Raw genomic sequence first — 12453 nt, 5'->3', positions numbered from 1 at the left:
GTTTTAATTCACCTGGAAGCATCTGTATACATTTTAGAGAGAATTTCCTCGCCCACGCTAGGTGTAAGATAATGCATAGCCTGATGTCTCAAAGCATATGGGTATTTTTCAGATTTCTCCCAAGCACATGGGACTCAGGAGGAGTTGTCCACCAAAGGGAGTTCAGAGGGTTGCAACTGCAGTCTAGCATCCTAACTTAGATGGGCTAAAAAGAACACGGCTCAGCACACATATTATTCTCATAAGGCTGAGCTCTTATCAGCTCAGAGTCTGGTGCCAGCTGGTCTAGGAAAATCTGTGAGCAAACTTTACTCTTCTCATGTAACTTATTTTTCCCCATTTTCCTGCCTTTTGGAAGCCCAAAACTCCTGTGTGTGTGTTTAGTGTCACTTCTAAGAGCTATGGCTGTTTGTTAATACTAAGACAGAGTTCCAAGCCACTGGCATGAGAGAGAGAGACTTTTGAACTGAGCCTCTCCTGCCTTATGGTTAAAACATGCATTAAAATTAAAAATTCTTCTTTTCTCTTGTTAGAAATCTGTTTTGTTAGAGAGATGTCCCAGCTAAGAATTTATGAAGGTTGAGAAAAGAAATTATTTGTGTTTTTCTCCCCTTCAGAAGGATGCTGTACATTAGCCACAAAGGGGAGTTGAGGCGACTGTGCTATGTGCCACCCAACTCTTTTGTGATCTATCCTGTCATACCTTCTTGAAGACACTAATGAGGAAAGATCTGTATGATGGTAGATTTAGATATGTTAACATTTAATATTTCTAAAGACAGGCCTCAGGCCAGCATCCAGGTGCAGGGTCTCTCCTAGGACATCAGAGCTTCACTCTCTTCCCTCTTTCAATCTGTGCACGAGCGCAAGGAGATTTAAACTCTCCACATCAGATTTATTCTGATGAACTCTGTTAACCGACTTCTCTAAAGCACGGAGAATTTTTTGTCTAGCATTTGACTGTGGTTCTATGTATAGTGCTTTTAAATAGTAGGTAATTGCCTCATTGTCAGATTGCTTGTGACATTGCAGAAAGTAGCCGTAACGATAATGGACCTCCTGCAATAGGCTCTTATTACCATCATGCAGGGTGAGTGCTTTCCGGTACGTGTCCTCAACCTTTTGATGTTCACCTTGCTCTGTATACATGTTGGCTAAATCCATATACGCTATTGTAAATGTGGGCTTTTTCTGTATAGCATGTTCAAAATGAAATATGGCTAATCTCATCATTCTGTCTGCATTTTCTTCATCCTCTCTGCTACGTGGCAACTTTGTAGCTTCCTTCATTTCGATCATTTGTTGTCTGTAGCAACACCCTATCTGGTGATGCAGGTAGACGGAGTCGGGTGTTGCCTGCAAGGCTGTTTTTAAGAGCTGAAGAGCTTTATCCAGAGAGCCTTTTTTTCGGTAAAACTTGGCTGCATATCGAAAGACATAAGTCTGTGAGGACTTGTTGGTCAGAGCTTCCTCAATGTACTTTTCTCCTTCAGCTTCTTGTCCTACTTCCTGAAGCTTCAGTGCAAGGAGAACCTTAATATATGCATCTTCTGGACTTAGCCTGATCGCCTGCCTTAGGGGGTGCAAAGAACACCCCTCCGTGCGTTTTATTGCTGCATTAAAGCCATCCAGGCGATAAGTGGCAATTGCATACCCGGTGCTGAATTCAGCGTTTTCAGGGTCTGCTTCCAGAGCTTTTTCAAAGCAGGCCTTGGCCCGTTCATAATACTGTCCTCCACACTTCAGCAAGGCCCATCCTTCCTCACAGTCCATCTCAGGACACTCCATTCTATAGCGGAAAGGACTTGCCAACTTCTCGCAAGTGCTCTCCACCTTATCCAGGTAAGTCTGGGCTCCTGCCAGTCTTCCCAGGTGGTAGCACACCCAGGCATAGTTGCCCCAGGTCACCAGACTTCTCATTTCCGATTGGTTGGCATGATCTCGCTGGATTAAGTCTTCCGCTTCTTTCAAGCTCTCCAAGGCTTTCTCATTCTGGCCTTTCAGGTGCTTCACATAGGCCAGCATGTTGTGTATTCCCACATTGTACTTGGTGTCTAGGAACTCAATCTCTTCCAAGACCCTGTTTTCTAAATCAGGTATTGCACTCTCTTCAATTAGCAGCCCCCAGGTAAAGTGACATCTCAGTTCCTTCAGCCTATCTTCGACCTGATGATCATCAGCATTCTTACTGTAAATGCAAAAGCAGTTTTTATTTGTTAGTTGAAGGACAGCCAAAAGAAAATCCAGATAAAACCCCTTGTACTTTCGTTTTTATTCTTGAAAGGAACACACTTTGTTTTAGTTTCTTTACATTACCTGGATTTTAAGATACGCATGGACTGTGATTGCAGTTTGCTTGGCCCCATTCTCTGACTCTGGCACTTTCTAGTCAAATCACCATGCTGTGCTTCAGAGTCCCATTTATAAAATGGAGATGACAATAGTACTTATCACACTGGGCTTGGAGAGGATTAATTAACCCATATAGATAAAGCAGTTAGAGCATGTTATGTGCTACATAAGAGTTTTCTATTTTACTGTTTATATAAATAGGCTGAGACCAGTTAAAAATGCAGAGCCTTAGGAAGCATTGTTGACTTGAAGACCCTCTTCTGCTTATATGCAATAAATTAAGACCACCTAAGAAAGATAATATTTGAACAAAGTTTTTTTTTTCTCACTTGTTATTTGGAAATAATTATAGATTCATAGAAATTTGCAAAGACAATACAAAGATCCAGTGTATCCTTCATCCATTTTCTCCCTATGATTATATCTTACATAACTATAGTACAATATCAAAATTAGAAAATTGACATTGGTACAACAATGTGTATATAATTCTATGTAATTTGTTCACATGAGTGTACCTATGGAACCATCACCTCCATCGATATAGAGAACTACTCTACCACCACCACATTTTCCTCATGCTATTCCTTTATAATTATACCTGTCACCTCCTCACCGGCACCCCGCAAACATCCCTAGTCCTTGGAAAACACTAATTCGTTTTTCATCTCTGTAATTTTGTCATTTCAAGAATGTCATATAAATGGAGAATGTCAAACAAAAGGAGAGTTCAATACATGAAAATCAACTAATGTAATATACCACATGAACAGAAAGAAGGGAGAAAAATCTCATGATCATTTCAATTGATACAGAAAAAATATCTGACCAAATTCAATACTTTTTATTTATAAAACAATCAACAGACTAGCAATAGAAGGAAACTACCTCTACACAATGCGGGTCATATACAAATAACACACATATGTTAACATTTAGCTAGCATCACACTCATTGTGAAAGACTGAAAGCTTTTCTTCAAAGATTAAGAACAAGGTAAGTATGCCCACTCTCACCACTGGAAATCCTAGTCAGAACAATTAGATAAGAAAGAGAAATAAAAGATATCCACACTGAAAGGAATAAGTTAAATGATCTCCATTCACAAATGACATGATCTTATTATGTGTAGAAAACCCTAAAGATTCCACACAAAAACTGTTAGAATTTTGATAAGTAAATTCAGCAAAGTTGCATGACTCAAAATTAACATGTAACAATTAGTTGTGTTTCTATACACTAATGATAAACAATCCAAAAAGGAAACTAAGAAAACAATACCATTTACAATAGCATCAAAAAGAATAAAATATTTAGGAATAAATCTAACCAAAGAGGCAAAAGACTTGTACATGAAATAGTACAAAACATTGCTGAAAGAAATTAAAGAAGACACAAATAAATGGAAAGACATCCTGTGTTCATGGTTTGGAAGACTTAATATTGTTAAGATGTCAGTACTACCCAAGGTGATCTATAGATTTAATCCAATCCTTATCAAAATTACTTTTGTGCAGAAATAAAAAAATTCATCCTAAAATTCACGTAGAATCTAAGGATTCCCAAATAGCTGAAACATCTTGGAAAAGAAGAACAAAGTTGGATGTCTCACATGTCTTTATTCCAAAACTTCGATGAAGCTACACTAATGAAAACACTGTGGTACTGGCACAAAGACAGACACAGAGACCAATGCAATAGAATAGAAGAGCCCAGAAATAAACCCTCACACATATGGTTGTATTAGTGAGCTCAGGCTGCCGTAAAATACCGTAGACTTAAGCAACAGAAATTAATTTTCTCACAGTTCTGGAAGATAGAGGTCCCAGATCAAGGTGATGGCCAATTTGATTCCTGGTGAGGACCCTCTCCCTGGCTTGCAGGTGGCCACCTTCTTGCAGCATCCTCACATGGCCTTTCCTTGTCCTTTTGTGGCTGGCTTATTTCACCTAGCGTAATGTCTTCAAGGTTTATCCATGTTGTAGCATGTGTCAGAATGTCCTTTCTTTTTAAGGCTGAATAATATGCATACGTACACACATGCACACACACACACACAAACACATATAATATCTTATACAACTATAGTATAATATCAAAATTGGGAAATATATATCACATTTTCATTTTGTTTTTTTTATCCATTGATGGACACTTAAGTTGCTTCTATCTTTTGGCTATTGTGAATAATGCTAATATGAACATAGGTATATAAGTCTCTGTTTGAGACATGGAGAGATCTCTGGTGTCTCTTTTTATTCTTACAAGGACACCAGCCCGATAGGCTCCACCTCTTAAGGCTCCACCCATTAAGGTTCCACCCTTATGACTTCACTTGGCCTTTATTATCTTCTTTTAGGCCCTCTCTCCAAATACAATCATGTTGGGAGTTAAGGCTTCAACATCTGAATTTGGGGTCAGGGAGACATAATTTAGTTCATAACAATGGTGAAATGATTTTTGACAAGAGTGCCAAGACTATTTAATGGAGAAAGGACAGTCTTTTCAACAAATGGTGTGAGGAACCTGGATATCCAGATGCACAAAGATGAAGTTAGACCATTACCTTACACTGTACACAATCATGAACACAAAATGGATCAAAGGCCTAAATGTAAGACCGAAAACTATAAATTTATAGAAGAAAACATAAGAGAAAATCTTTATGACATTGGATTTGGCAATGTTTTCTTGCATACCACACCAAAATCACAGGCAACAACTGTAAAAATAGATAAGTTGGACCTCAACAAAATTAAAAACTTTGGTGCGTCAAAGGAGATTATCAACAGAATGATAAGACAACTCACAGAAAGAGAGAAAATATTTGCAAATCATGTATCTGATAAGGGATTAATATCCAGAATATATAAAGAATTCCTACAACTCAGCAACAAAAATCCAAACATCTGATTTAAAAATGGGCCAAGGACTTGAATAGATACACAAATGACCAATAAGCACATCAAAGAATGCTGAACATCACTAATCATTAGGGAAATACAATTCTAGACAACAGTGTTATGCCACTTCATGCCCATTAGGATGGCTATTAAAAAAATGACAGAAACTAAGTATTGGCGAGGATGTGGAGAAATTGGCATTGTTGTGCACTGTGGGTTTGAATGTAAAATGGGACAGCTGCTGTAGAAAATGCTATGAAAATTCCTCAACAAATTAACCTTAGAATTACCACGTGATCTAGCAATTCTACTTTTGGGAGTTAGTACATACCCTAAAGAAGTGAAAGCAGGAACTCAAACAGACACTTATATATCCATGTTCATATCAGCATTATTCAGAAGAGCCAAAAGATGGAAGCAACCCAAATGTTCATCAATGGATGAATGGATAAACAAAATGTGGTATATATATACAATCGAATATTATTCAGCCTTAAAAATAAAGGATATTTTGACACATGCTACAACATGGACAAAGCTCAAAGACAATATGCTAAGGGAAATAAGCCAGTCACAAAAGGACTGATACTGTATGATTCCATTGATAAGAGGTACCTAGAGTAGTCAAAGTCATAGAGACAGAAAGTGGAAAGGTGATTACTAGGGGCTGTCGGGGAGATGGGAATCAGGTGTTAGTGTTCAGTGGGTACAGAGTTTCTATTTGAGAAAATGAAAAAGTTGTGGAGGTATATGGTGATGATCATTACACGATAAAGTGAGTGTTCTGAATGTGATAGAATTGCACAAAAAAAAGGTTAATATGATAAATTTATATTATGCATATTTTACCTTAATAAAACATTTTGAAACATATTTATGTGAAGGGTGCTCTAAATAAGGTGAATAGAAAAATAAAAAGAATGTGGGAAATATGTGTAATAGAGATGGAGAAGGTTCTGATTCTGAAAATTTGGCAGATCAGTAATGGTTCAACAGAACAACAGAAATCTATATGAATAGGTAATTTGTGGGAGAGCAAATACAAATAGCCAGTAAATATGAAAAAAGATGCTCTAAGTCCCTAGCCACTCGGGAAATGCAATTTAAAGAAACAGTGGTTTATGACTTTATTCCACTCAGATTGGCAACTGTTTAAATGGATGAGGATACAAATTCTGCAACCATGAATCGTTATGGCTTTTATGAAGATCAATCTGATAATAGTCATTAAAGTACACGTTTTATTCAACAAAGTAATTCCACTTCTTAGAATCTGTGAGGGATCTTCAAAAATTTCATAGAAAAATTTGTGTTATCTTTTAATTTTATTTTTCCAAAAGCTTTTTGAAGTACCTTTGTATTTCCCAGATTAAAAACACCAGTACTTAAGGATGTATGTTCAAGAATGTTCATTACAACATTGTATTCATTAGCAACAAAATGGAAATATCAATAGGGAATAGTTAAACAAATTTTGCTATATCAGCACCACAGAATTCTATGCAGCTAGTGGACTGCATGAATTAGATCCAAACCAGTAAGAGTTTGAAGGACTTTCATAATATATACTTAATTGAGAAAAGTGAGCTGCAGAGACACATCCAAAACATTATTTTTTATTGCGGAAAGACCCGAGCCCTTAGGTCTATGTTTGTTTGTGATATACAAGTATTGAGAAATGTATGTAAGCACCTTATAGCTCAACAACAAAAGGACAAGCAACCCAGTTAAAAAAATGGGCAAACAAATTGAGTATTCCTTTCTCCAAAGAAGAAGAGTCAGGGAGGACCAACAAACACATAAAAATAAGTTCAACATCATTAGTGGTCAGAAGAATGCAAATCAAACCATGATGAGGTACCATTTCTCTCCCACTAAGTCGGCTATAGCAACAATTAAAAAAAGGAAAAGAACAAGTGAACAAGTGTCGGCAAGGGTATGGAGAAATTGGAATCCTAATACATTGCTGGTGGGAATGTAAAACGGTGCAACTGCTGTGGAAAACAGTTTGGAGGTCCCTTTGCAAGTTAAATGGAAAACTACCATATGACCCGCTGCTGGGTATATATTTCTGGGTGTACCACACAGCTGGGTATATACTCAAAATAATTTAAAACAGCTGTTTAAACAAAAACTTGTACACAGATGTTCATTGTTGCACTATTCACAATAGCCAAAAGGTGGAAACAACTCCAATTTTCATCAACTGATGAAGGACAAACAACATGTCGTATATTCATAAGACAGCATATTCTTCAGCCATGAAACGTATGGAGTTCTGATACATGCTACAACATGGATTAATCTTGACAGCATTATGCTAAATGAAAGAAACCAGACACAAAAGGCCACTGTCATAGTTCTCTCTCTCTCTCTGTTTTTTTTTTCATTTTTCCTAATTTGGTCTAAAGATCTCTGTCATGAAATTTGCTACAAACTCTAGCCCTGCTCTCGTGGGGCTCCAGGGGAGGTGATCATGGATATTTACATTGTGCCTTCCATAGGATACTTCTTTTTCCTGGTGGATGGCTAATGCCTAAGGGTCTGTCTGACCCATTACCAGGTGTGTCTCTCTTAGGAAACTTTTTTGTACTGGTGAATGCCCTTGTGGCTCTTGTCTGCCCTGTGTTTAGTTTATTCCTACCAAGATAGCCACTTTCTAGGAGAGCCCTGACCTGGAAAGAAGTTAGATTTGGGTGTGTACTGGTCAGATGAGACACAGAGGAAGCAACTGAAAACACACATGAAATAACACGGGCAGTTTGTGACTTATAGACCCCAAAGAGTAGAGGGCAGCATCCCTTCCAGGGCCAATGGGAAAGAGAAAGCTGTTGGGGAACCACATGCTGATGGAGTTTGGATGTGTTGTCCCCTCCAAAACTCATGTGGAAATTTGATCCCCCATGTGGCAGTGCTGGAAACTGATGGAGTCATGGGGGCGGATCCCTCATGAATGGATTAATGCTCTCCCTAGGGGAGGGGGGATTAATGAGTGAGTTTTCGCTCTATCAGTTCCTGCGAGAGCTCGTTCCTTAAAAAGACCCTGGCACCTCCTCTCTCTCTCTCTCTCTTGCTTCCTCTCACCATGTGATCTGCTTGTTCCCGCCAGCTGCCTGCCACTCTCCGCCATGAGCAGAAGTAGCCTGAGGCCCGTGCCAGATGCAGCTGTCCCAGAATCGTTAGCTAAATAAACCTCTTTTCCTTATAAATCACACAGTCTCAGGTGTTTCTGTTATAGCAAAACAAACACAACACATGCCCAATCAGCAGGTGGGGAACAAGAGAAAAAGAGGAAGCTGTGGGACCAAGCCTGTATTGGGGTCCAGGGCACTACATTAGTGGGTTTTCTGTGAAGAGTTCTAGTTGGTGGGTTTATAGCAAGTGGGTCACTGCAGCATATCTGCCCAGTCCATGCAGGGTGCGGGGGTCAGTGGGGCAAGTCACGTAGTCATATCTAGCTATCTCCTAGGAAGGTGGTCAACCAGGAGATGGTGGTATCTGGATCAACTACATTGAGGAACTGGGAGGAGGGGGAAGAGAACTAGACACTGTGTCATGGTTGACTAAGCCTTGCTTCTGGTGTCACAATGTTAAACCTAGATTCAAAATAGATGCTGAGGCAACATAAAATCATTAGAATTCACTAAGCCACATACTGTATGTTTCCAGTGACATGAAATCTCCAAAACAGGTAAATCCGTAGAGGCAGAAAGCAGATGAATGTTTGATGAGAAGGGAGAGTAGGGAGTCATTGCTTGATGGGTGTGGGGTTTCTCTTCATAGTGGTAAAAATATTCTTGAACTAGATAGTGGTGATGGTTGAACAACATTGTGAAAATCCTAAATCCCACTAAACTGCCTACTTTAAGATAGTTAAAATGGTAAATTTTATCACGATAAAAAATCATATCCCTAACCTGAATAGAATATTGTTCCTAGTGCATGTTGAAATAAACATAGAAGCTAATTAGTATGCCATCTGAAATGATCTCATAAACCCCTCTGCCACCCTTTGGGAAACGTTGGTTTAAGGTTTCATAAACTATCATTGAATTTAGACACTCTGGTTCATATCTCAGCTCTACCACTTATTGTCTGTAGGATCTTAACATTTTTTAATCTAAGACTCCTTATTGCAAAATCAGGATAATACAAGATTCCCTGTTCCATAGGTTTCTCTTGAGAATTAAATGTAATAATTTACATACTACTTCTAGAAGCCAGGCTGGCATTTAGTAAGTATTCCGGAAGTGATAGCTACTTCTATAACATTTGTTGTTGTTGTTATTACTTTAATTATCAGTGATAACTCTACCTGTTTCTAGAGGAGGGTTGATTACAGGCCTGTAATTGTGTAGTGTCTAGAACTTTTGCCCCTTCAAAATTTTGCCCACTGGAGCACTGAGGAAAAATTTTCAAGTCAATATTAATTAATAGTTTTTATAATTTGCTGATATTAGGGATTATTTGAAGGAAGTTTCAGAGAGAACAATATAGAAATTCCCACATTAAGCCCCTTAAGTAAGGAAAATGTGGATGTTCCCAAGCATAGAACTCCAGCCAAGACCCAGGGGAAGGAGGAGGTCAAGGATCTGCTGACAGCCTGGATTCCCCAGAGAAGGGGTCGTCTGCTAACTTCAAATCCAGTCAGACTGAGAAGGCCTGACACAGGAGCCCAGCAACACAGAAAGTGAGACCAGACACCTACAGAGGAAGGCTGTAAGCTTTTCCTACTACCGCCCCGCAATATTTCCCCCAGGACATCTGAGAAGCCCCTGACTGTGGCTTACATGGCCCTGTGGGACCTGCTTAGTCTCCCTGGTGAGGAGTCAACAGAAAGCCCTGTCTCTACCCAGACAAGCTGTTCCTTGTTTCCCCGGGTCATACAGAAGTGAATCTGGGGGTAAAGAATAACCAAGTTTGGGATCATTATCTCCCTTCCTGCAAGACTCTTTTCCCATTTTCCTTCTCTTCTTTGGGCTGTAGCATGAGGTGAGCTTCCTCAGGCTGATGCTAACAAAAATTAAAAGGCCTGCATTTATAAAACAGTTTATGTGTGTTTGAATGTGCACGTGCGTGCACACACACACCTTCAGTCCATAAGCAGATACTCACATAGAAAACTTAGGAAATTTGACCTCACTGAGACCAAACCTGTTGCCATAGTATTTAATTAACATTTTTTCCAAAACTTTAGACATAATGGCAGAGAGGCAGAGAAACCCTTACCTCATAGTTGCTGTAAATTAGGCAGCAGTTCTGTAGTGTTTTGTTTAGCCAGATGGGCTCCTCTGAGATCTGGCCAGTCTGTCTTGTGGATTTTCAGATGAGTTTCAGCTCCAGAAGAGGTCTATGCAAGGGAGCTAAAGAGCAAGTGATGATGTTAGCTATGAGTGTGTCTTTCCAATTGGAATTTGGAAGCCAAAGTGGAAACTGAAATCGGAAAGTGAAACTAACTGGCAGAGTTCCTGCTTGAGGAAAAAGAAACTTAAAACAGTGATTGCTTTCCTTGTTTTGTTTTGGAAACTAGTTGAGAGGAGGCTGGTGAAATCGGTTTTCTTCTTGTGCTAATTTCTCTTTCCTGGCCTTGTAGAAACTTGGGAGCTAGGAGATGCTAGTTAGTACAGAGTCCCCTGAAGCTAGAGTAGGGAGACCTGTAAAAATTGACTGTGTGAACTTGCAAATTTCATAGCCTCCTCCCCGCAGGGATTGTTCATTTGATGGTATAAAATTTTGAAGTCTCCGAATGGGATTCTTAATCTAAATTTGCTGCCATTCACTGCGAGGTCGTGTCTTACTAATTATTCTATGCCTTTGCATATCCTTCTCGAGAATGGGCAATGGCAGAAAGCACCTTTAACCTCTTCCCAATTCATAGGAACAGTGAAAATGTATGCGGTAGCATCTTGAGTTTTCAAAATGAAACAAGTTAGGCCTAATGAAAAAAAATCTTTTTAATTTTCAACAGTCTCTATTCTTGCCATCTAAGGTGTACTGTTTCATCAGAAATGATTCTCGTAGCTGTGCAAGATTATCCTAGCTATGCTCATTCTTCTTGGTGCCATGTCAGCTTGGCTAAGCCTCCCTTAACCTGGCTCATGCAATGTTCTGTGTTTGCAGTAAGAGATTAAAAGTAAAGCTGTGCTGGGCTCCTGAGTGTAGGTTTGGTTCTTATTACTGGTGCCTGCTGAGCTTCTACTTCTCCGCACGTTTTGCTGCAAATAGCCTCACTCTCCTGGTACTTGTGGTGATTATTCTTCAGCAGCTTACACAAAGCAAACTTACCCACAGCCACAGTCAATTTAATCATGGGAAAGCCCCTTTTGGGAGGAGGTAATCAGACTTGCTTGTCTGGAAAGCTAAATCCGGAAAGTGTATATATATATTTGTATACCATTATTAACAATGTTTTGCTGTGTGTCCTGAAAATAATTAAAATAGAGAGAAAGCTTACTCACAAACATAGAAGAATATCAAGCATTTAGGCTGAGAGAAATAGGGAATTAGAGATAAGAGATGAAAAGTTGTGGAGTTACCTTTTGTCCACAGCTGTATTGACAAGGGTCAAGAGGCAAAGACCACTACTGAGGTGTTTTATGGGGTTTCCTGGTAAGTACCGAGTGGTAGAAAACTAGATTACCAATGACTGTGGCGCTGAAACCATAAGTATTTGTAGTGCTACTGAAACCCAATGTCTGGCCAGCATTTGGAACCAGATCTTCCTTATAGCCTTTAAAGAGCGTTAGCCCATTGTTGCCAGTCTTGGAGGTTGGTGTCTGGATTCTGGATGACTGCATAAAAATGGGAGAATTGAGAGAGGTAGGTCTAATTTCAGTTAGCTTCCTGCATAGAGAAGGAATTGTCTATAAAATATAAATACCTAATCCTGATTAAGTCATGGAGATTCTGCTCCTTACTTATGGTTTCAGCTTGACAGAAATAAACAAGTCAACCTGGTTTAGGAAAGAAGAAAAGAGACCAAATCCCAAGAAAGTCTTGTAACCCCTGATCACTTTGGCGGGAGGAAAAAGCAAGGTGCTATGGTTTGGAATAGAGCACCCTCTATTGCTCCAGCATGGACCTCCACATTCTGATCACATTTCAACTTCATCTCAAATCTCAGTGATTTGGAATAGATAATCCTCACTGCACATAAAAATCATCTAGGGACATTTTAAAAATAATGCTAAGTGGGCCT

General features: G+C 39.3%; 1 protein-coding gene across 1 annotated transcript; it reads right to left on the bottom strand.

The window, feature by feature from the left end:
• Window positions 1–673: 673 nt before the first annotated feature.
• On the bottom strand, window positions 674–10609 carry LOC134382610 (interferon-induced protein with tetratricopeptide repeats 1-like). The gene is made up of 2 exons (XM_063103315.1): window positions 10485–10609; window positions 674–2188 (listed from the first exon to the last, which is right to left on the bottom strand). The coding sequence occupies exons 1-2, from the start codon at window positions 10487–10489 to the stop codon at window positions 832–834; spliced, it is 1362 nt and encodes a 453-aa protein (XP_062959385.1). The 5' UTR covers window positions 10490–10609; the 3' UTR covers window positions 674–831.
• Window positions 10610–12453: the final 1844 nt, after the last annotated feature.

This window comes from Cynocephalus volans, chromosome 7 (genome assembly GCF_027409185.1).
Source record: "Cynocephalus volans isolate mCynVol1 chromosome 7, mCynVol1.pri, whole genome shotgun sequence".
Classification (NCBI taxonomy): domain Eukaryota; kingdom Metazoa; phylum Chordata; class Mammalia; order Dermoptera; family Cynocephalidae; genus Cynocephalus; species Cynocephalus volans.
The sequence above is the reverse complement of the archived record's forward strand: the minus strand, read 5'-3'. Positions and strand labels throughout refer to the sequence as shown.